This window comes from Pseudorca crassidens, chromosome 13 (assembly GCF_039906515.1).
Source record: "Pseudorca crassidens isolate mPseCra1 chromosome 13, mPseCra1.hap1, whole genome shotgun sequence".
Classification (NCBI taxonomy): Eukaryota; Metazoa; Chordata; class Mammalia; order Artiodactyla; family Delphinidae; genus Pseudorca; species Pseudorca crassidens.
In genome coordinates this window covers 6,168,165-6,194,680 of record NC_090308.1, presented here as the reverse complement: position 1 = coordinate 6,194,680, position 26,516 = coordinate 6,168,165, and the positions used below count along the sequence as shown (strand labels likewise).

At 40.0% G+C, this 26,516-nt stretch overlaps 1 protein-coding gene across 17 annotated transcripts in view; it reads right to left on the bottom strand.

Moving 5' to 3' along the window:
- LOC137204361 (E3 ubiquitin-protein ligase parkin) overlaps positions 1-26,516 on the bottom strand; it is a 1,432,750-nt gene that overhangs the window by 998,692 nt on the left and 407,542 nt on the right. Inside the window, exon 1 of one of the 17 annotated variants that reach the window (XM_067701595.1) lies at positions 7,256-7,354. The exons of the other annotated variants lie outside the window; for them this stretch is intronic. Coding sequence (XP_067557696.1) covers positions 7,256-7,345 — 90 coding nt within the window. The 5' untranslated portion in view covers positions 7,346-7,354. Of the gene's footprint in view, positions 1-7,255; positions 7,355-26,516 lie in introns of those variants that run through there. 17 annotated transcript variants of the gene reach the window in all.

Below are 26,516 nucleotides of genomic sequence, written 5' to 3'. Positions count from 1 at the left end.
AACAGACCCTCCTTCTTGTGCATACAGGACAAAAAGAGGAATCTTGAATAATAATCTCTATTACGTCTTCCTCCTAAAGATATTTTACCTTCAAATGATTCAACCCTGGGGAAAAAAATATGAAGCAGACAACTGTCACCCAAACTGTCATTTCACATACCACCTCTCTCTCACTGTGTTCTCCCTTTCCCCAACTCAACAAGAACACCTGTATTGTCAAAGAGATTTTGCTAATAATGTGCGAAAACGATATTTTGTAGCTTTGGGGCCATTTCCAAAAACAACAAACAAACAAACTGGAAAAAAAAAAACTTTAAAGGATTAAAAACCCTTTTATTCTTGTTTAAAGCCTATTCCTTTCTAGGCCCGAAAAATTAGCCTCCCAGTTTGCTTCTGGTTTTCTTCTCTTCATCCCTCCTATAATTCCACTTTCTAAAAGAATGTGACGGTCTTTGGATGATCTCTACTCCTCCCCCCTTCCCTTTGGTTCTCTCTCCCTCTCTCTCTCTCTCTCTCTCTCTCTCTCTCTCTCTCTCTCTCTCTCCCCCTCCCTCCCCTGCCCCTTCCTTTTACCCATCTCTCCTATGCTGTAATTCTAATGCTTTCTCTTGGGTGAACACACAGCATGTGGTCCTGTCCCCTCATTCAGAACCAAAGAGAAGCAGGTGTGCCCCTTGCTTGGTTTCAGCCCAATGCTGGTCACTGTAGAACTGGGAACTAACTAACTAAGCCCAGGGAAGGAAGTTCATTCATTGCTTCAAGGTTGCAATAAGTCAGTAGCCAACTGGAACAGAATAAGTTTATTTTATTTCATGACTTTAAAACAAACTCTTAGACAACAAAAAAAAAAAATGTTTATGTGGAATCAGTGGAAAGCCAGAGTGGTAATTTTGAACTACTGACTACTTTAAATTACATCCATCCCCAGAAAAAAAAAAAAAAAAGTCATGAAAAACAAACAAAAAATCTCTTAGGAGAGGAAGCAATGGATATTTCCTTATCCAGTCACACACCTAACCCAGAGCTATAAGAAAAGAGATGAGTGTAGACTCTTGAGGGGAGAAACGTAATCAGGGATCACTTATTCTCAAATACTAAAAGTTTCTCACTAAGTCAGGGAGATGCCCTACTGCCATGTAAGACAATGCAGGCAAGCGCCACCCTCCTCACCTGGGTCAGTCAGTAAACTGGGGTGTTGCATGTTCCTTGGGCCCTGGCCAGAGCTTGAGTGACTCACAGAGAGATAGAAATATTTAGTTGGGCTCTTCAACAGCACAGAAGAAACAAGAACTGACAGGCATTCATGTTTATTTTTTTAAACAACTGACACAGAGATAAACAGTTTCACACCTTGGCTATAAATTCCTTATAAGTTTCCAGCCTCAGGTTTAAATTTTAGACATAAATACAATACATAGTTACTCATGTCAGCTCCTGTTTCACAATCTGGATATCTTATGTCATATGCAACAATTATTTTGCGTGGGATAAATAAAACATGAAACTGCTATCCTCTTCCACACCTGTACTCTAAGCAGATGTCTGCTTGAGCTGCCCTCTAGACACTGGCTGGTATGATGGCATTGAAAGTCTGAGCAAATCGGGACAAATTCCTAGACTCTGTCATCTGACTACAAGAAAGGATAAATGGTATTCTTTCCTTCTGTTTCAGCAGTTGGTCCTAACTAATTCTTTCTTGTAATCATTTGTTCAGGAGAAAGAATGTGTTAAGGCCAAAAGGCCCTCTGAAGTACATCCTCGAGGGCCATAGCTCTGCAGGGGAGCAGACTGCTGCTCCAAGGGCTGCACCATCCCCTGCAGGTGAATGAGAAGGTTGTATGTGCTGGGGCCATGACCAAGCACTCTCAGCTCTGGGCCTTTACTCTGAAATAAATGGTAAATATTGTCTTTGACAAAACATCTTTTTTCTAAATTTATATAACAGAACTTATCTATAATGAATTTCCTTTACAATTGTTGACTGAGTTTCTTGTTTGCTTTTTGTCTTTTTGTTTGTTTGTTTATATTTTCATAATATAAACGTTCTCAGGGTATAAGAGCAGAAGAAAAGCTCAGAGGCCCACGCAGTCTTCCCCCGGGATAAATCGATTGAAGAAATTTACAGAAATCCATTGTGGATATTAAAACTTTGAGGGCTAAGAGAAAGTGCCTTGAAGTTTGCAGCTAGCATTTTGCATCTGTCTCTAACGGAAGCTAATGAAAACCCACATGTGACAGGTCAGGTCATGGATTTAAAGATATCACGTTTTACTTGCACCTATGTTACTCAAGCTACTTCCGCTACCCTGGTACAGAGAGAGAAAAGGCAAGGTGGGAGTCCAATTATAAGTAAGCTTCTGAGGGCATCTGGACTCACCGCCTTCGCCAGTCAAGACAAAGGCATGGCTTCAGGAAGCCTGGGCTCAGCCTAAGTGCCTTGATTTCAAAGAAGGCACTAACCTCTCTTCCATTTTAATTTTCTTCCAACTAAAGGAAGTATGGTATCTCCTTAAAATCCATATCTATCAAGAACCTCAGAATGTGAACTTATTTGGAAATAGGGTTTATGTAGATGTAATTATTTAAGGATCTCAAGAGGAAATCCTCCTGGACTTAAGGCCCACTCTAAATCCAGTAATTGGTGTCTTTATAAGAAGAAGAGAGGACACAAAGTCACACAGAGGACAACTCTAAGTGAAAATGGAGGCAGGGATTGGAGCGATGCTGCTACAAGCCAAGGGATGCTAAGAGCCACCAGAAGCTAGAAGAGGCAAGGAAATGCCCTTCCCTAGAGCTTTTAGAAGAAGCATCGCCCTGTAAACACCTTGATTTCCGACTTCTGATCTCTAGAACTCTGAGCAACAAATGTATGTTGTTTTATGTCACCATGTTTGTGGTCCTTTGTTATCATAGCCCTAGAAAACTCAAAAACGAGGGAAAGGCATTCTGGGCAAAAGGGAACAGGATGTGCAAAGTCAGAGCTGAGAGACCTGAGTTGGGAAGAAGAAAAGCTGGAATACATTATGGCTGGGAGCAGAACGCTTTTAGGTGGGGTCAAATATACATGGGGGTCCCGAGGAGGAACCCTAATTTGGCACTCCATAAAGCCAATAACCCTTATGTATTTTTTCAACATTTATTTAGAGGAGACGTTAACATCTTTAAGGGGTAGAGGTGAGGAGAACTGCTGGTAGAAGCCCCCTTCACAAACCTTCTCATCTTTGGTTCATTTTGATTAGGTGACATGCACCCTGGTCTACCCAGGATCATTGAGTTTATACGTCTTATCCCAGTATGATTATTAACAGCGCTCCTTTAACTATCAAAGTCTCCCAGTCTGAAAGATAAATCGTATGGTCACCCTACTCATGGCTGCCTATTCATGGCATACAATAGATGCTCAAAAGTAAATTCTGAAGTACTTAAGAGTTATAACAGCAATAATATCTACCATTTTATGAATTACCTACATGCTAGGCACCCTTCTTAGTATTTTCTCATTTTACTCTGCACAATGCCATGGTGAGATGGGTACTATTAATATCCTCATTTTATAGATGAGATAACTGAAGTACAAAGACATTAAGTTGTTGCCAAAGGTCATACATAACTACTAAGTAGCTGAGTCAGAATAATAACTAATATTTATGTGGCACAATATTCACTGCTTACAAATCCCTGTTATCAACACATTTAATCTTGCCTAATACTTTCACCAACTCCTTCTCAAGTATTATGTTCAGTATTTTAACAAAGTCAGAGTTCAGGAAGACAATGAATGAGCTAGGATTACACAGAAGTTTCTAAGCAGGTGGGCTTCTATCCAGGTCAAAATCTGTATAAAAAACACCTGAGGTGCCAAGGAGAAGAACAGATTTTCACATCGAATCCTAGACCTACAGAATCAGAATCTGCAGGGGTGGGTCCCAGCAATCTGCACTTTGAATCATCTCCCCTGACTCACAATGTGCAGTCAAGTTGAGAATCTCCGCCAAGGGCCAGAGCTGGACTGGTGTTTGACATCCGGCCTCTTAGTCCCAACTTACCCTCACACATGAAATCTTCCACTCTGGCCACACAGGCACCCTGTACTCAAGACCTGCACCCACCTCAGCCTCTGTTCCAGTGGGCCATTAGGTATGGCAGAGAGCCAAGGGGCAACACAAGGATGTCCTAAGCTAGGAGGGCTTTGGGGCCCCAAGGAGTGTAAAAGAACCACGAGTGCTTCCTGTGCTCAGGGCCACACTCCCAGAACCATCTAGGGAGACACTAGATGAAACTAGCACTAAAGGCCATGAAGGAGAACAAGCTTACTCATAAGTGGACAGGGAAAATGTTTAATCTGTCATGTAAACTTTTCTAATGGGTTATATTGACTATAAAAGGAAGCATATTGTGCAATGCATATACAGAGAGAACATCTAGCCAGTCTGTTTGTGTCAGATACCTACCAACTACCAACATCAAACATGACATTAATTACACCTTACAGGGAAGATCCCAGGATTAATATACAAATAGTAATATTTCTGTGTGCCCATAGGCATATGATATCTATAAGCCTTGCCTGTTTTGAGTCTTTTTGTAAAAACCTATAAAATGTCTGGAGTAGCACAAAAGCAAGCCAATGACAGAAAATGGGTTTTGAGTCAAGTGGAGACTTAGTGAATGACTTAACTTTTCCTGGTTTTATAATCTAGCACACCAGCTCTTTTGACATATGTCTCAAAAGAAAGAGGGCTAAAGAAGACAAGCTTCTTGTCCTGGCTTCATGTGGAAAGAATCTGAAATAAGAGCATGATTTGGCAAATATAATTAATTTTTTTCAACACATTGACTTTATCAAGTTTCTATAAGATGTGGGAGAAGCCAAAAACAGACTCTGTTAGGCTACAGAACAATTTGTAGGACACTCAGGCTTTGAGATAAAAATGTTTTAAAAGTAGTATGTACAGGAAGAAAACAGCAAATGGATAAATATCCATAGATCTGAGGCCAAATATATATGTGGACACTACATGTATATACACACTTACATATCCACACACACATGTCTGTACACACATACATATGTGTGTGAACATGCATGTGCATACGTATGTACACAAACTTTCATGTTTGCTTTTAAATTGGAACACATTATAGAGAATTTATCTCTTAATTATTTGCTAAAAATTCAAAGACTGCAAACTGCTATAAAAATTATGAAAGATTAAAGAGGGCAATATGTATAATTCTGTAACTAAATAGAAGTGTTAAATGAAATAGTCATTCAACAAGTGTTTCATGATCATCTATTATTTAACAGGTTCTACGCTATTCTTTTTAGATAAAACAGTGAGCAGAACAGTCACAAAAAAAAACTAATGTGATTCCCTCCCAATATCAATGCACTGTTTTTGTTTCCTGAAACTAGATAAATTGATTCTAAAGTTCATACAGAAAACTAAATGCGCAAGCATATCTGGAAGCATTCTGTAAAGAAGAACAATGAGAGGTATAGCCATAGGAGGCATTAAATGTAACATAATGTTTCTATTTTCAACCTTATGATACAGGAACATGAAGAGAGGCTCAATTAATGCAACAAAATAAGAAGTCCAGAAAAATATTCAATGTTTTGGAAATTTGATATTGGCTAAAGGTGGAATTTCAAATCACTGGGAGAAGACAAACTTTTCATTAACGAATAGTCATTTTGAGAAAGATAACATTGGATCTGTATTGATCGATACACGAAAAAAAATTCCTACACGCATACGTTATTTATATCTGTATATAATTATATAATACATATCACATAATATATCATATTTATATATATCACCATACTATAACTCCTAGAAGCAAATAAGGATGCATTCTTTATGGGACAGTCTTTAAAACTATGACTCGAAATTATGATGCAATAAAATGTTAATAAATTTAACTACAGCAAAATTTTAAAAATAGTCTTTCATGGCAAAACACACTACAGACAAAGACAAATAAAAAATTGCAAGAAAATATTTTTAACTTAGGAAACAGATACAGAATTCTTAAAAACTGGTAAAAAAAGTTTGAAAGTCTAATAGAAGAATGTGTAAAAAGACATGAAACGTTATAAAAATATGTACAAAAATATTAACGTAAGAAAAGATGCTGAGTTTTACTTATAATGAGATAAACACAAATTGAAACTATGTGCCTTTACACCAGTCAGATTAACAACATTTGGAAAGCTTGACAACACTATTGGTGAATCTGTCGCAGAAACTCACACACACCACTGGTGGGAGAGGTTGGCATGATCTTACAGAATTACATGTAAGTTTACCTCGTGATCCCCAAATCCCAGTTTTGGGAATTTTTCCTAAAGCTCATATACCTCCACAATTATGAAATGCATAAGGTTATTTAATGTGGGATTTTTTATAACAGTAAAATATCAGAAACAAGCTAATTGCCTATCCATAGAAGACAAGTAAAATTCTGTAAATAAAATGAGGCATATCATTATCAACTAATTTGAAGTGAGAATTTTCCTCAAAGGAAAGGAAAGCATAACACAAAATAGTATAGATTGTATGATATTTTCTATGTAAGTAGCAAATAGGAAAATGAACATATGGTTGTGTGGGTGCCTGTTTATTTTGCAAAATGAAGCATAAAAAAGGATAAAATAAAAACTAATAAAAATGGTTATTATGAGGGTGTATGTAGCAAGAGTGAGGTGAAGGGCTAGGGCTAGGAGCCCTCTGTTCCCAAGTATATCTTTATATACAGTTTGACTTTTGAACCATAAAGTGTTGCATATCATCAAAAATAAAATAAAAAGGAGGAAAAAAGCAAATTCTAAAATTAATTACAAACAGAAACAAATGACCATAACTACATATCAAGTTGATAATATAACTATACATAAATATAATTAATTCAAGTAACTTTTGAACACAGAGTTCTGTACACCCTTTTACATGAATAAAAGAAAGGAAGAGAAAATGTGTACTTTATTTAGTAAGTTTACTAGTGGTAGTGATACAGAGGTAGAAGTGAGACTATCTGTACGTTAAGACTGAAAAAATTATTAAACTTACCGATAATTTTGGAAAGCAGGTTCTCACAGTGACAGAAGGTATAGAGGAAGGTGAGAAAAAACCTCGTGGTGTTGGATTTGAAACTGAGGTAACACAAAGTACTTATGAATTAAACAAAACTGAACTGAACAACATAAGGAATACCTACGTACTTATTCATCACCCTTCTCAATACTTACCAACTCGAGTCCAAACTTTTCATCCCTTTCTCTACTCATTTCCACTTCCTCTATTAGTCGGAAGCAAATCTCAGACATCATATCACTCATTCAACAAATATTTTCAGTATGTATCTCTAAGAGACAGGAGTCTTTCTTTAAAACATAACCGGAATACCACTGTAAAGTCCAAAAAATAACTACAAGACTTGAATACCGTCACACATCCCTATGTTCACATTCCAAATTACCTCATAAATGCAATTGTTTTTAAGTTTGTTTGAATCAGGATCCAAATAGGGTCCATATTTTGTTATTGGATAGGATGTCTCTGGCATGTCTTTTTTATTTCAATATTTTTTTAAAGATGTAAGTCATGAAATTCATCCTTTTAAAGTGTACAGTTCAGTGGCTTTTAGCATATTCACAAGGCTGTGCAACATTACTACTATGTAATTCCAGGACATTTTCTCTTATGTCCATTCTAATTTACAGGTTCCCTCCTCTCCGTCTCTCTGGGTGTCTCTCATTTTGTGATGTTAGCAATTATTGATCCTCCATGCAAGATCCATTAATTCATTAATATTGTAAAATGGTTGTATTTTCATTTTATCATTTCTTCTCCACCTACTAGATGGAATACTTCTACCAAGATAAAATTTCCAACTACTATTTGGTTATCCACAGGCAAAGTTTGTATAGGAAGGCAAAATAAATGCTTTCTTCTTAGTTTACAAATTTTCAAAATGAGTCCTTTCTAGCAATGAAAAAAAGTGAAATTCTTGAAAACATCCTTAAGAAATCATGGATGTAAATATATTAATGACCTCAATCCATTGCAGTTATTACTTTTTTTGATTCTCATCTTTAGCTAATGGGACCTTCTTAGAATGAGCTCCTGAATCTTGATAGAGGTTTAGTAGTTTGGGATAGTTTCCTCCCTATGTGGTATGATAAATGAGGTTCCAGTCTCATTTGAATATCATTTTGTCCTAGACCTGGAATCAGCCATTTCTCCAAAGAAAAAATGGTACTTAAAGACCACATCTGGATGGTAGAAAAACCCATTGCTTCAGGTTTCCTAGCCTTCTCAATGACCAGAAATAGGGTTTTCACTTTTGTTCTGGTTTTCTTTAAGATAAAATACATCACAAATTCAATTTGATATTTCCAATTCAAATTCAGCAGTAGAGGGTTTTTACATAATCTCATCTTATACCTTATTCTTCTTTTCTCTTGCTGAGAATCGTAAAAATGATATTCTTAGAATGTCACATAATTAATCATTTGTTTTACCTTACATTATAAACACGAGTTTCAGAACATTATCAAGTTGATTACTAAAAATAGTTTAAGCTTTTCTTGACTTTGTTGTAGTATTTTTGCCTTGCGATATATTCTACTAAAAATGTAGAGTCAAACTACTGTGTTCTAAAACCATGTGGAATACTATGGCTCTGACTGCAACTGGAGATGCCTTTATATTAATTTGTTTCATTTTATTTTTGATTCTTAGGAGTGCTTTTTAAAATATTAATTATATTTCATACCAGTATGCCTCGGAGATATAGCAGGTTCAGTACCAGACCACAGCAATAAAGCAAATATTGCATTAAATCAAGTCACAAAAATTTTCTGGTTTCCCAGTGCATATAAAAGTTAGTATGGGGGACCTTCAAGATGGCGGAGGAGTAAGGCGTGGAGATCACCTTCCTCACCACAAATATATCAGAAGTACATCTACATGTGGAACAACTCCTACAGAACACCTACTGAACGCAGGCAGAAGACCTTAGACTTCCTCAAAGGCAAGATACTCCCCACATACCTGGGTAAGGCAAAAGAAAAAAGAAAAAACAGACACAAAAGAATAGGGACAGGGCCTGCACCTCTGGAAGGGAGCTGTGAAGGACAGAAAGATTCCATACACTAGGAAGCCCCTGCACTGGTGGAAATGGCGGGAGGGGAGGGTGGAAGCTTCAGAGCCACGGAGGAGAGCACAGCAACAGGGGTGCAGAGGGCAAAGCAGAGAGATTCCCGCAGAGAGGATCGGTGCCGACCCGCACTCGCCAGCCCGAGAGGCTTGTCTGCTCACCAGCTGGGACAGGCAGGGGCTGGGAGCTGAGGTTCGAGCTTCAGAGTTCAGATCCCAGGGAGAGGACTGGGATTGGCTGCATAAACACAGCCTGAAGGGGGCTAGCGCACCACAGCTAGCCAGGAGGGACTCCGGGAAAATGTCTGGAACTGCCTAAGAGGCAAGAGACCATTGTTTTGGGGTGCGCGAGGAGAGGGGGTTCAGAGCTCCGCCTAAACGAGGTTCAGAGAAGGGCGGAAGCTGTGGTTATCAGAGTGGACACCAGAAATGACGGGAATTAAACGCTAACACTGCTGCTGCAGCCGCTAAGGATCCTGGGTGCAAGCACAGGTCACTATCCACACCTCCCCTCCCAGAAGCCTGGGCAGCCCGCCACTGCCAGGATCCTGTGATCTGGGGACAACTTCTCTGGGAGAACACACGGCACGCCGCGGGCTGTTGCAGGGCCATGCTGGCCTCTGTCGCCACACGCCTGCCCAGCACTAGATTCCCCTCCCTCCTCCGAGCCTGAGTGAGCCACAGCGCCAGAATCAGCTGCTACTTTAACCCCCTCACATCTAGGGGAAGAACAGACGCCAGAGGCCGACCTACATGCAGAGGTGAGGCCAAATCCAAAGCTGAACCCCAGGAGCTGTGCGAACAAAGAAGAGAAAGGGAAATTTCTCCATGACGGCTCAGGAGCTGTGGATTAAATCTTAACATTCAACTTGATGTACCCTGCATCTGTGGAATACCTGAATAGACAACAAATCATCCCAAAATTGAGGCGGTGGACTTTGGGAGCAACTGTAGACTTGGGGTTTGCTGTATGTGACTGACTACTTTCTGATTTTTATATCTATCTTAATTTTTAGCACTTGTTATCATTGGTGGATTCGTTTACTGGCTTGGTTGCTCTCTTCTTTTTTTTTTTATCACCTTCTTTATTTTTTTATTTCAGTATTTTTTTTTATTTCTTATTTTAATAGCTTTATATTATTTATTTATTTTTTCTTTCTTTTTTTCCTCCCTTTTCTTTTGAGCCATGTGGCTGATAGGTCTTAATGCACCAGCCGGGTGTCAAGCCTGAGCCTCTGAGGTGAGAGAGCTGAGTTCAGGACATTGCACCGCCAGAGACCTCCTGGCCCCATGTAATATTAATTGGCAAAAGCTCTCCTAGAGATCTCTGTCTCAATGCTTAAGACCCAGCTCCACTCAATGACAAGCAAGCTCCAGTGCTGGACACCCCATGCCAAACAACTAGCAAGACAGGAACACAAACCCACCTATTACCAGAGAGGCTGCCTAAAATCATAATAATATCACAGACACCCCAAAACACACCACCGGATGTCGTCTTGCCCACTAGAAAGGCAAGATCCACCCTCATGCAGAGAACACAGGCACCAGTCCCCTCCACCAGGAAGCCCATAAAACCCACTGAACTAACCTTACCCACTGGGGGCAGACACCAAAAACAACGGGAACTACAAACCTGCAGCCTACAAAAGGGAGACCCCAAACACAGTAAGTCAAACAAAATGAGAAGACAGAAAACGACACAGTACATGAAGGAGCAAGGTAAAAACCGACCAGACCAAAAAAATGAAGAGGAAATAGGCAGTCTACCTGAAAATGAATTCAGAATAATGAGAGTAAATATGATCCAAAATCTTGGAAACAGAATGGAGAAAATACAAGAAACATTTAACGAGGTCCTAGAAGAACTAAAAAGCAAACAATGATGAACAACACAATAAATGAAATTAAAAATTCTCTAGAAGGAATCAATAGCAGAATAACTGAGGAAGAAGAACGGATAAGTGACCTGCAAGATAAAACAGTGGAGATAACTACTACAGAGCAGAATAAAGAAAAAAAAATGAAAAGAATTGAGGCCAGTCTTAGAGACTTCTGGAACAAAATTAAACACACCAACATTTGAAATACAGGGGTCCCAGAAGAAGAAAAGAAAAAGAAAGGGACTGAGGAAGAAGGCGGAAGATGGAGGAAGAGTAAGACGCGGAGATCACCTTCCTCCCCACAGATACACCAGAAATACATCTACACGTGGAACAACTCCTACAGAACACCTGCTGAAGGCTGGCAGAAGACCTCAGACCTCCCAAAAGGCAAGAAACTCCCCACGTACCTGGGTAGGGCAAAAGAAAAAACAAAGACAAAAGAATAGTGACGGCACCTGCACCAGTGGGAGGGAGCTGTGAAGGAGGAAAAGTTTCCACACTCTAGGAAGCCCCTTCGCGGGCGGAGACTGCGGGAGGCGGAGGGGGGAGCTTCGAAGCTGCGGAGGAGAGCACAGCACCGGGTGCGGAGGGCAAAGCGGGGAGATTCCCGCACAGAGGATCGGTGCCGACCGGCACTCACCAGCCCGAGAGGCTTGTCTACTCACCCGCCGGGGCGGGCGGGGCTGCGAGCTGAGGCCGGAGCAGAGGGAGAGGACTGGGGTTGGCGGCTTGAACATAGCCTGAAGGGGTTAGTGCACCACAGCTAGGCGGGAGGGAGTCCGGGGAAAAGCCTGCACCTGCCAAAGAGGCAGGAGACTTTTCCTTCCCTCTTTGTTTCCTGGGGCGTGAGGAGAGGGGTTTAAGAACGCTGCTTAAAGGAACTCCAGAGACGGGCGCGAGCCGCGGCTAAAAGCGCGAACCCCAGAGACGGGCGCGAGCCGCGGCTGAAAGCGAGGACCCCAGAGACGGGCGCGAGCCGCGGCTGAAAGCGCGGAATCCAGAGACGGGCGCGAGCCGCAGCTGAAAGCGCGGAATCCAGAGACGGGCGCGAGCCGCGGCTGAAAGCGCGGAATCCAGAGACGGGCGCGAGCCGCGGCTGAAAGCGCGGAATCCAGAGACAGGCGCGAGCCCCGGCTAAAAGCGCGGACCCCAGAGGCGGGCGGGAGACGTTAAGGCTGCTGCTGCCGCCACCGAGGGGCCTGTGTGCGAGCACAGGTCACTCTCCACACCCCTCTTCCGCGGAGCCTGTGCAGCCCGCCACTGCCGGGTTCCCGGGATCCAGGGACAACTTCCCCGGGAGAGCGCACAGCGCGCCTCAGGCTGGTGCAAAGTCACGCCGGCCTTTGCCACCGCAGGCCCGCCCCGCACTCTGTGCCCCTCCGTCCCCGCCGGCCTGAGTGCGCCAGAGCCCCCAATCAGCGGCTCTTTTAACCCCATCCTGTCTGAGCAAAAAACAGACGCCCTCCAGCGATCTACACGCAGTGGCAGGGCCAAATCCAAAGCTTAGCCCTGGGAGCTGTGAGAACAAAGAAGAGAAAGGGAAATCTCTCCCAGCAGCCTCAGAAGCAGCGGATTAAAGCTCCACAATCAACTTGATGTACCCTGCATCTGTGGAATACCTGAATAGAAAACCAATCATCCCAAATTAAGGAAGTGGACTTTAGGAGCAAGATCTATGATTTTTTCCCCTTTCCTCTTTTTGTGAATGTGTATGTGTATGCTTCTGTGTGAGATCTTGTCTGTATAGTCTTGCTTCCACCATTTGTCCTAGGGTTCTATCCGTCCATGTTTTTTTTTTAATTTTTTTTCTTAATAATTAATTTTAATAACCTTATTATACTTTACCTTCGTTCTTTCTTTCTTTCCGTCCTTCCTTCCCTCCTTTAGACAACGAATCATCCCAAATTGAGGAGGTGGTCTCTGACAGCAAGATTTAGGATTTTTCCCCATTTACCTCTTTTAGTGAGGGTGTATGTGTATGCTTCTGTGTAAGATTTTGTCTGTATAGCTTTGCTTCCAACATTTGTCCTAAGGTTCTTTCCGTCCCTTTTTTTTTTATTTCTAAATAAGAATTTTTTAATTCAATAACTTTATTATACTTTATTTTATTTTTACTGTACCTTCTTTCTTTCTGTCTTTTTTCCTTCTTTCCCTCCTTCCTTCCTTCCTCCCTCCCTCCCTCCCTCCTTTCTTTCCTTCTTGCCTTCTTTCCTTCTTTGCTTCTTTCTTTCTTTCTTCCTTCCTTCCTACCCTCCTTTCCTTCTTTCTTTCCTCATACTTCTACTAATTCCCTCTACTTTTTCTCCCTTTTATCCTGAGCCTGTGGATGAAAAGCTTTTGGTGCTCCAGCCAGGAGGCAGGGCTCTGCCTCTGAGGTAGGACAGCCAACTTCAGGACACTGATCAACAAGAGACCTCCCAGCTCCACATAATATCAAACGGTGAAAATCTCCCAGAGACCTCCATCTTAACACCAGCACCCAGCTTCACTCAACGACCAGCAAGCCACAGTGCTGGAAAACCTATGCCAAACAACTAGCAAAACAGGAACACAACCCCACCCATTAGCAGAGAGGCTGCCTAAAATCATAATAAGGCCACAGACACCCCCAAACACACCACCAGACGTGAACCTGCCCACTAGAGAGACAAGATCCAGCCTCATCCACCACAACACAGGCACTAGTCCCCTCCACCAGGAAGCCTACACAACCCACTGAACCAACCTTAGCCACTGGAGACAGACATCAAAAACAGGAGGAACTACAAACCTGCAGCCTGCAAAAAGGAGACCCCAAACACAGTAAGATAAGCAAAATGAGAAGACAGAAAAACACACAGCAGATAAAGGAGCAAGATAAAAATGCACCAGACCTAACAAACGAAGAGGAAATAGGCAGTCTACCTGAAAGAGAATTCAGAATAATGATAGTAAGGTTGATCCGAAATCTTGGAGATAGAATGGACAATAGATTGGACAAAATGCAAGAATCAGTTAACAAGGACCTAGAAGAACTAAAGATGAAACAAGCAACGATGAACAACACAATAAATGAAATTAAAAGTACTCTAGATGGGATCAATAGCAGAATAACTGAGGCAGAAGAACGGATAAGTGACCTGGAAGATAAAATAGTGGAAATAACTACTGCAGAGCAGAATAAAGAAAAAAGAATGAAAAGAACTGAGGACAGTCTCAGAGACCTCTGGGACAACATTAAACGCACCAACATTCGAATTATAGGGGTTCCAGAAGAAGAAGAGAAAAAGAAAGGGACTGAGAAAATATTTGAAGAGATTATAGTTGAAAACTTCCCTAATATGGGAAAGGAAATAGTTAATCAAGTCCAGGAAGCACAGAGAGTCCCATACAAGATAAATACAAGGAGAAATACGCCAAGACACATATTAATCAAACTGTCAAAAATTAAATACAAAGAAAGCATATTAAAAGCAGCAAGGGAAAAACAACAAATAACACATAAGGGAATCCCCATAAGGTTAACAGCTGATCTCTCAGCAGAAACCCGACAAGCCAGAAGGGAGTGGCAGGACATACTGAAAGTGATGAAGGAGAAAAACATGCAGCCAAGACTACTCTACCCAGCAAGGATCTCATTCAGATTTGATGGAGAAATTAAAACCTTTACAGACAAGCAAAAGCTGAGAGAGTTCAGCACCACCAAACCAGCTTTACAACAAATGCTAAAGGATCTTCTCTAGGCAAGAAACACAAGAGAAGGAAAAGACCTATAATAACGAACCCAAAACAATTTAGAAAATGGGAATAGGAACATACATATCGATAATTACCCTAAATGTAAATGGACTAAATGCTCCCACCAAAAGACACAGATTAGCTGAATGGATACAAAAACAAGACCCTTATATATGCTGTCTACAAGAGACCCACTTCAGACCTAGAGACACATACAGACTGAAAGTAAGGGGATGGAAAAAGATATTCCATGCAAATGGAAGCCAAAAGAAAGCTGGAGTAGCAATTCTCATATCAGACAAAATAGACTTTAAAATAAAGACTATTAAAAGAGACAAAGAAGGACACTACATAATGATCAAGGGATCGATCCAAGAAGAAGATATAACAATTGTAAATATTTATGCACCCAACATAGGAGCACCTCAATACATAAGGCAAATACTAACAGCCATAAAAGGGGAAATCGACAGTAACACATTCATAGTAGGGGACTTAAACACCCCACTTTCACCCATGGACAGATCATCCAAAATGAAAATAAATAAGGAAACACAAGCTTTAAATGATACATTAAACAAGATGGACTTAATTGATATTTATAGGACACTCCATCCAAAAACAACAGAATACACATTTTTCTCAAGTGCTCATGGAACATTCTCCAGGATAGATCATATCTTAGGTCACAAATCAAGCCTTGGTAAATTTAAGAAAATTGAAATTGTATCAAGTATCTTTTCTGACCACAACGCCATGAGACTAGATATCAATTACAGGAAAAGATCTGTAAAAAATACAAACACATGGAGGCTAAACAATACACTACTTAATAATGAAGAGATCACTGAAGAAATCAAAGAGGAAATCAAAAAATACCTAGAAACAAATGACAATGGAGACACAACGACCCAAAATCTGTGGGATGCAGCAAAAGCAGTTCTAAGGGGGAAGTTTATAGCAATACAAGCCCACCTTAAGAAACAGGAAACATCTCGAATAAACAACCTAACCTTGCACCTCAAGCAATTAGAGAAAGAAGAACAAAAAAACCCCAAAGCTAGCAGAAGGAAAGAAATCATAAAATCAGATCAGAAATAAATGAAAAAGAAATGAAGGAAACAATAGCAAAGATCAATAAAACTAAAAGCTGTTTCTTTGAGAAGATAAACAAAATAGATAAACCACTAGCCAGACTCATCAAGAAAAAAAGGGAGAAGACTCAAATCAATAGAATTAGAAATGAAAAAGGAGAGGTAACAACTGACACTGCAGAGATAAAAGAGATCATGAGAGATTACTACAAGCAACTCTATGCCAATAAAATGGACAATCTGGAAGAAATGGACAAATTCTTAGAAATGCACAACCTGCCAAGACTGAATCAGGAAGAAATAGAAAATATGAACAGACCAATCACAAGCACTGAAATTGAAACTGTGATTAAAAATCTTCCAACAAACAAAAGCCCAGGACCAAATGGCTTCGCAGGCGAATTCTATCAAACATTTAGAGAAGAGCTAACACCTATCCTTCTCAAACTCTTCCAAAATATAGCAGAGGGAGGACCACCCCCTAACTCCTTCTACGAGGCCACCATCACCTTGATACCAAAACCAGACAAGGATGTCACAAAAAAAGAAAACTACAGGCCAATATCACTGATGAACATAGATGCAAAAATCCTCAACAAAATACTAGCAAACAGAATCCAACAGCACATTAAAAGGATCATACACCATGATCAAGTGGGGTTTATTCCAGGAATGCAAGGATTCTCAATATACGCAAATCTATCAATGTGATACACCATATTAACAAATTGAAGGAGAAAAACCATATGATCATCTCAATAGATGCAGAGAAAGCTCTTGACAAAATTCAACACCCATTTATGATAAAAACCCTGCAGAAAGTAGGCATAGAGGGAACTTTCCTCAACATAATAAAGGCCATATATGACAAGCCCACAGCAAACATCATCCTCAATGGTGAAAAACTGAAAGCATTTCCACTAAGATCAGGAACAAGACAAGGTTGCCCACTCTCACCACTATTATTCAACATTGTTTTGGAAGTTTTAGCCACAGCAATCAGAGAAGAAAAGGAAATAAAAGGAATCCAAATTGGAAAAGAAGAAGTAAAGCTGTCACTGTTTGCAGATGACATGATCCTATACATAGAGAACCCTAAAGATGCTACCAGAAAACTACTAGAGCTAATCAATGAATTTAGTAAAGTGGCAGGATACAAAATTAATGCACAGAAATCTCTGGCATTCCTATATACTAATGATGAAAAATCTGAAAGTGAAATCAAGAAAACACTCCCATTTACCATTGCAACAAAAAGAATAAAATATCTAGGAATAAACCTACCTAAGGAGACAAAAGACCTGTATGCAGAAAATTATAAGACACTGATGAAAGAAATTAAAGATGATATAAATAGATGGAGAGATATACCATGTTCTTGGATTGGAAGAATCAACATTGTGAAAATGACTATACTACCCAAAGCAATCTATAGATTCAATGCAATCCCTATCAAACTACCACTGGCATTTTTCACAGAACTAGAACAAAAAATTTCACAATTTGTATGGAAACACAGAAGACCCCGAATAGCCAAAGCAATCTTGAGAACGAAAGAAGGAACTGGAGGAATCAGGCTCCCTGACTTCAGACTATACTACAAAGCTACAGTCATCAAGACGGTATGGTACTGGCACAAAAACAGAAAGATAGATCAATGGAACAGGATAGAAAGCCCAGAGATAAACCCATGCACATATGGACACCTTATCTTTGATAAAGGTGGCAGTAATGTACAATGGAGAAAGGACAGCCTCTTCAATAAGTGGTGCTGGGAAAACTGGACAGGTACATGTAAAAGTATGAGATTAGATCACTCCCTAAAACCATACACAAAAATAAGCTCAAAATGGATTAAAGACCTAAATGTAAGGCCAGAAACAATCAAACTCTTAGAGGAAAACATACGCAGAACACTCTATGACATAAATCACAGCAAGATCCTTTCTGACCCACCTCCTAGAGTAATGGAAATAAAAACAAAAATAAACAAATGGGACCTAATGAAACTTCAAAGCTTTTGCACAGCAAAGGAAACCATAAACAAGACCAAAAGACAACCCTCAGAATGGGAGAAAATATTTGCAAATGAAGCAACCGACAAAGGATTAATCTCCAAAATTTACAAGCAGCTCATGCAGCTCAATAACAAGAAAACAAACAACCCAATCCAAAAATGGGCAGAAGACCTAAATAGACATTTCTCCAAAGAAGATATACAGACTGCCAACAAACACATGAAAGAATGCTCAACATCATTAATCATTAGAGAAATGCAAATCAAAACTACAATGAGATATCATCTCACACCAGTCAGAATGGCCATCATCAAAAAATCTAGAAACAATAAATGCTGGAGAGGGTGTGGAGAAAAGGGAACACTCTTGCACTGCTGGTGGGAATGTGAATTGGTTCAGCCCCTATGGAGAACAGTATGGAGGTTCCTTAAAAAACTACAAATAGAACTACCATATGACCCAGCAATCCCACTACTGGGCATATACCCTGAGAAAACCAAAATTCAAAAAGAGTCATGTACCAAAATGTTCATTGCAGCTCTATTTACAATAGCCCGGAGATGGAAACAACCTAAGTGCCCGTCATCGGATGAATGGATAAAGAAGATGTGGCACATATATACAGTGGAATATTACTCAGCCATAAAAAGAAACGAAATTGAGCTATTTGTAATGAGGTGGATAGACCTAGAGTCTGTCATACAGAGTGAAGTAAGTCAGAAAGAGAGAGACAAATACCGTATGCTAACACATATATATGGAATTTAAGAAAAAAATGTCATGAAGAACCTAGGGGTAAAGCAGGAATAAAGACGCAGACCTCTTAGAGAACGGACTTGAGGTTATGGGGAGGGGGAAGGGTGAGCTGTGACAGGGCGAGAGAGAGTCATGGGCATATACACACTAACAAACGCAGTAAGGTAGATAGCTAGTGGGAAGCAGCCGCATGGCACAGGGATATTGGCTCGGTGCTTTGTGACAGCCTGGAGGGGTGGGATGGGGAGGGTGGGAGGGAGGGAGACGCAACAGGGAAGACATATGGGAACATATGTTTATGTATGACTGATTCACTTTGTTATAAAGCAGAAACTAACACACCATTGTAAAGCAATTATACCCCAATAAAGATGTTAAAAAAAAACAAACAAACAAACAAACAAACAAAAAAAAAAAAGAAAGGGACTGAGAAAATATTTGAGGAGACTATAGTTGAAAACTTCCCTAATATGGGATAGGAAATAGTCAATCAAGTCCAGAATGCGGGGCTTCCCTGGTGGCGCAGTGGTTGAGGGTCCACCTGCCAATGCAGGGGACACGGGTTCGTGCCCCGGTCCGGGAAGATCCCACATGCTGCGGAGCGGCTGGGCCCGTGAGCCATGGCTGCTGAGCCTGCGCGTCCGGAGCCTGTGCTCCGCAACGGGAGAGGCCACAACAGAGAGAGGCCCGCATACGGCAAAAAAAAAAAAAAAAAAAGTCCAGGAAGCGCAGAGAGTCCCATACAGGTTAAATTCAAGAAGAAACATGGCAAGACACATATTAATCAAACTATCAAAAATTAAGTACAAAGAAAAAATATTATAACAGGAAGGGAAAAGCAACAAATAACATACAAGGGAATCCCCATGCCATTAACAGTTTATCTTTCAGCAGAAACTCTACAAGCCAGAAGGGAGTGGCAGGACATATTTAAAGTGATGAAAGGGAAAAACCTACAACCAAGATTACTCCACCCAGCAAGGATCTCATTCAGAATTTGACGGAGAAATTAAAACCTTTACAGACAAGCAAAACCTAAGAGAATTCAGCACCACCAATCCAGCTTTACAACAAATGTTACAACTCTAGGCAGGAAACACAAGAGAAGGAAAAGACCTACAATAACAAACCCAAAACAATTAAGAAAATGGTAATAGGAACATACATATTGATAACTACCTTAAATGCAAATGCATTAAATGCTCCAACTAAAAGACATAGACTGGCTGAATAGATACAAAATCAAGACCCATATTATGCTGTCTACAAGAGACCCACTTCAGACCCATTTCAGGGACACATACAGACTGAAAGTGAGGGGAAGGAAAAAGATAGTCCATACAAATGGAAATCCAAAGAAAGCTGGAGTAGCAATTTTCATATCAGAAAAAATAGACTTTAAAATAAAGAATGTTACAAGAGACAAAGAAGGACACTACATAATGATCAAGGAATCAATCCAAGAATAAGATATAACAATTGTAAACATTTATGCACCCAACACAGGAGCACCTCAATACATAAGGCAAACGCTAACAGCCATAAGAGGGGAAATCGACAGTAACACAATCATACTAGGGGACATTAACACTCCACTTTCACGAATGGACAGATCAGCCAAAATGAAAATAAAAAAGGAAACATAAGCTTTAAATGACACACTAAACAAGATGGACTTAATTGATATTTATAGGACATTCCATCCAAAAACAATAGAATATACTTTCTTCTCAAGTGCTCATGGAAAATTCTCCAGGATAGGTCATATCTTGGGTCACAAATCAAGCCTTGGTAAATTTAAGAAAACTGAAATTGTGTCAAGTATCTTTTCCGACCACAATGCTAAGAGACTAGATATCAATTCCAGGAAAAAAAAAACTGTAAAAAATACAAACACATGAAGGATAAACAATACTCTACTAAATAATCAAGAGGTTACTGAAGAAATCAAAGAGGAAATCAAAAACACCTATCAACAATTGGCAATGAAAACACGACAACCCAAAACCTTTGGGATGCAGCAAAAGCAATTCTAAGAGGGAAGTTTAGAGCAATACAATTCTACCTCAAGAAACAAGAAAATCTCAAATAAACAACCTAATCTTACACCTAAAGCAATTAGAGAAAGAAGAAAAAAACAACCCCAAAGTTAGCAGAAGGAAAGAAATCATAAAGATCAGAAATGAATGAAAAAGAAATGAAGGAAATGATAGCAAAGATCAACAAAACCAAAAGCAGGTTCTCTGAGAAGATAAACAAAATTGATAAACCATTAGCCAGACTCATGAAGAAAAAAAGGGAGAGGACTCAAATCAACAGAATTAGAAATGAAAGAGGAGAAGTAACAACTGATACTGCAGATATACAAAGGCTCATAAGAGATTACTACAAACAACTATATGCCAATAAAATGGACAACTTGGAAGAAATGGACCTATTAATAGAAAAGCAAAACCTCCTGAGACTGAACCAGGAAGAAATAGAAAATATAAGCAGACCAATCACAAGCACTGAAATTGAAACTGTGATTAAAAATCTTCCAACAAACAAAAGTCCAGGACCTGATGGCTTCACAGGCTAATTCTATCAAACATTTAGAGAAGAGCTAACACCTATCCTTATCAAAATCCTCCAAAATACAGTAGAGCGAGGAACACTCCCAAACTCATTCTGTGAAGCCACCATACCCCTGATACCAAAATGAGACAAAGATGTCACAAAAAAAGAAAACTATAGGCTAATATCACTGATGAACACAGTTGCAAAAATCCTCAACAAAGTGCTCACAAACAGAATCCAACAGCACATTAAAAGGATCATACACCATGATCAAGTGAGGTTTATCCTGGGAAGGCAAGGATTCTTCAATATATGCAAATCAATCAATGTGATACACCATATTAACAAACTGAAAGGTAAAAACTATATGATAATCTCAATAGATGCAGAAAAAGCTTTCAACAAAATTCAACACCCATTAATGATAAAAACTCTCCAGAAAGCAGGCATAGAGGGAACTTACCTCAACTTAATAAAGGCCATATATGACAAACCCACAGCCAACATCATTCACAATGGTGAAAAACTGAAACCATTTCCTCTAAAATCAGAAACAAGACAAGGTTTTCCACTCTCACCACTATTATTCAACAGTTTTGGAAGTTTTAGCGACAGCAATCAGAGACGAAAAAGAAATAAAAGGAATCCAAATAGGAAAAGAAGAAGTAAAACTGTCACTGTTTGCAGATGACATGATACTACACATACAGAATCCTAAAGATGCCACCAGAAAACTACTAGAGCTAATCAATGAATTTGGTAAAGTAGCAGGATACAAAATTAATACACAGAAATCTCTTGCATTCCTATACACTAATGATGAAAAATCTGAAAGAGAAATAAAGAAACACACCCATTTATCATTGCAAAAAAATAATAAAATACCTAGGAGTAAACCTACCTAAGGAGACAAAATACCTGTATGCAGAAAATTATAACACACTGATGAAAGAAATTAAAGATGATACAAACAGATGGAGAGATATATCATGTTCTTGTATTGGAAGAATCAACGTTGTGAAAATGATTATACTACCCAAAGCAATCTACAGGTTCAAGGCAATCCCTATCAAACTACCAACTGCATTTCTCGCAGAACTAGAATAAAAAATTTACAGTTTGTATGGAAACACAGAAGACCCCAAATAGCCAAATCAATTTTGAGAAAGAAAAATGGAGCTGGAGAATCAGGCTCCCTGACTTCAGAGTATACTACAAAGCTACAATAATCAAGACAGTATGGTACTGGCACAAAAACAGAAACGTAGATCAATGGAACAGGGTAGAAAGCCCAGAGATAAATCCATGCACATATGGTCACCTTATCTTTGATAAAAGAGTCAAGGAAATACAATGGAGAAAAGACAGCCTCTTTAATAAGTGGTGCTGAGAAAACTGGACAGCTACATGCAAAAGAATGAAATTAGAACACTGCTTAACACCATACACAAAAATAAATCAAAATGCATTAAAGACTTAAATGTAAGGTTAGACACTATAAAACTCTTAGAGGAAAATATAGGCAGAACACTCTATGACACACATCACAGCAAGATCTTTTTTGACCCACCTCCTAAAGAAATAGAAATAAAAACAAAAATAAACAAATGGCACCTAATGAAACTTAAAAGCTTTCGCACGGCAAAGGATACCATGAACAAGACAAAAAGACAACCCTCAGAATGGGATAAAATATTTGCAATGAAGCAACTGACACAGGATTAATCTCCAAAATATATAAGGAGCTCATGTAGCTTAATATCAAAAAAGCAAACAACCCAATCCAAAAATGGGCACAAGACCTAAACAGACGTTTCTTCAAATAAGATATACAGACTGCCAACAATCACATGAAGGATGGTCAACATCACTAATCATTAGAGAAATGCAAATCAAAACTACAATGAGGTATCATCTCACATCAGTCAGAATGGCCATCACCAAAAAATCTACAAACTGTAAATGCTAGAGAGGGTGTGGAGAAAGGGGAAGCCTCTTGCACTGTTGGTGGGACTGTAAATTGATAGAGCCATTATGGAGAACAGTATGGAAGTTCCTTAAAAAACTAAAAATAGGGCTTCCCTGGTGGCGCAGTGGTTGGGAGTCTGCCTGCCGATGCAGGGGACACAGTTCGTGCCCCGGTCTGGGAAGATCCCACGTGCCACGGGGCGGCTGGGCCCGTGGGCCATGGCTGCTGGGCCTGCATGTCCAGAGCCTGTGCTCCGCGGCAGGAGAGGCCACAGCAGTGAGAGGCCCGCATACCGCAAAAAAAGAAAAAAAAGCTAAAAATAGAACTACCATATGACCCAGCAATCCCACTACTGGGCATATACCCTGAGAAAACCATAATTCAAAAAGAGTCATGTACCAAAATGTTCATTGCAGCTCTATTTACAATAGCCAGGAGATGGAAGCAACCTAAGTGTCCATCATCGGATGAATGGATAAAGAAGATGTGGCACATATATACAATGGGATATTACTCAGCCATAAAAAGAAACGAAATTGAGTTATTTGTAGTGAGGTGGATGACCTAGAGTCTGTTATACAGAGTGAAGTGAGTCAGAAAGAGAAAGACAAACACCGTATACTAACACATATATATATGGAATCAAAGGGAAAAAAAATGTCATGAAGAACCTAGGGGTAAGATCGGAATAAAGACACAGACCTACTAGAGAATGGACTTGAGGATATGGGGAGGGGGAAGGGTAAGCTGTGACAAAGTGAGAGAGTGGCATGGACATATATACTCTACCAAACGTAAAATAGATAGCTAGTGGGAAGCAGCCGCATAGCACAGGGAGATCAGCTCAGTGCTTTGTGACCACCTAGAGGGGTGGGAGCGAGAGAGACGCAAGAGGGAAAAGACATGGGAACATATGTATATGTATAACTGATTCACTTTGTTATAAAGCAGAAACTAACACACCATTGTAAAGCAATTATACGCCTGGATTCGAAACCAGGTTTCTCTTATTCTAAAACCACTACTTTTGACTATTCTCCTTCCCTTACTAAACAAAGAATCAGTGACAATAACTACTATGATTAACATATACAAATCTTGCTTCATTCTATAATCAAAGCAGTTATAAAGGTAGAACTTGGATGCACTTAAGATGAACTCTCAAATGGTTCTAGATCATCTCAGAGGTTGTTTCATCTAATGGTCCAGATCTTTGAAACTCTGAGAAATGATGACAGAATGTATATGAGACACAAAGAGTGTTGTATATACAGGATTCTGTCCTGGGAGATGAGCCAGGGAGACTGAGAAACCCATAAACTTCTAGAGGGACATAATTTTGATGTATCTTTGTGGTAAAGGTAGCATGTCTCCATAGTTTAAAAATCACTGCATATAATGGAGATATTTTTTGAGAAGAATGTTTTTTTTTTTTTTTTGGTAATGGACTATATTGATGAAAATGATTATAAAATGCTATGGCTTTTCTGATAAGTCATGATTTAGGTAGGTGATATTATTTGTTTAGCAGAGACTTTGAAATGCAAGCGCTACATATTCAAGCAGACCCGGACTTGAACATAATAAAAGGCTTGATTTCAGGGTTATTTTCCTATAATTCCCATCATTAGCATCATTCTTTTGTGTTTCATATTATTTACTCCAGGAAACCTCTATTCAAATCAAAATCATTAACTGGGAGGGATAAATTGATAGCAAATTACTACATGTTTGGCTATCATAAATAGAAATTTTGTGAAGGAACGGAACATTGGAAAATTAGCTTTCATTATGAAAAATGAAAGAGAAATGGTAGATGCAGAGTATGTGGCTAAGTTGGGGTAACTCATGCTGATCATTTCAAAGGCTGGCAACCTCAGAGAAGCTGAGTGGGATCTAGAAGATTGGGGTAAGCCCAGCATTCCATGACTCACAATTTTCCCACCACATTTTCCAGGTCAAATATCTCAGGTTTCGTCTGACTTGAATTGTGCTCAGGTCTCCTGGTATAACTAGAATCTTTCCCTCAGCTCAGGCCCAATTCACTCAGGCACTGAAAATATGCCTCAACCTCACAGTTCCCCTCTGTGCCTGGGGGTGGGCTCTACTCCAAACCAGGTAACACAGAACTACTGTGCTACCCACATCCTACCCTCAACCTAATGGCAATTAGCAGCCACAGGAGGAAAACTTCTACCACCGCCAGTCGTAAGCAGAATGCTAAGATGGCCTCAAGATTCTTACTCCCTGGTCCGCACACTCTGTATAATGAATCCTCCTCTGTGAGTATGAGCAGGACCTGTGAATACAACAGATGACACTCCCATGATTAGGAAATGTCATATGGAAAAGGGATGCAATTAAATTACTTCAGGTGTAATTAAAGTCCTTAGTCAGTTGACTTGTTAAGCAAAAGGGAGTTTTACCCTGGGTGGGCCTGACCTACAAAAGAAGACCTATAGTTGAGCTCTGTGAAAGAAGGCCTACAGATCAGAGACTAGAAGAGAGAGTGTGACACTCTTGCTGGGCTGGAAGAAGGAATCACCACGAGCTCTACAGCCACAAAGAAATGAATTGCTCCAATAACCATGCGAGCTTGGAAGAGGATCCAATACTCACAGGAGGCCCCAGATGACCCTTGATCACAGCTTCCTGGGACCCTAATCAGAGGACCCAACTAAGCCATGCCCAGACTTGTGGAAACCGTGAGAAAATCATATCCTCACACCATGATTCTGTTTACATACATCTGTGTTTATCATTCCCGGGATGCTTGCCATTGCCTGTTTCTATGTACTTCTGCTAAGTTATCAGCTGCTTCAGAGGAAAGTAAAGCCCACTGAGGACAAAGGAACAAGGCTTTGTTGTGTTGTTTTTAACTTTCAGAACACGCTCCTGAAGCTCATTTCCATGGTACTATTGTGAAATCCAATGTTTTTCACTTTCAAGGCCATGTTAGATGGAGACAGAAGGGGATTGTTGTCCACAAGGTTTACTACAAGCGAGGGTACAGGATGTGGCAAAGGGAAGTTCCCCACAGTATTAGTTTGCTAGGGCTGCTGTAACGAAGTAGCACAAACTGGGTGGTTTCAACAACAGAAATTGGTTGTCTCAATTCTGGAGGCCAGATCCAAAATTAAAGTGTAGGCAGGGTCGGTTCCTTCTGAAGGCTGTGGGGGAAACTTTGTTCCATGCCTCTTTCCTTGGCTTGTAGATGGTTGTCTCCTCGCTGTATCTTCTCATCAACTTCCTTCTGTGTTTGTTTCTGGGCCCAATTTCCCCCTTTTTATAAGAGCACAGGTCATATTGAATTGGGGTTAACCCTAATGACCTCTTTTTAACTTGATTAC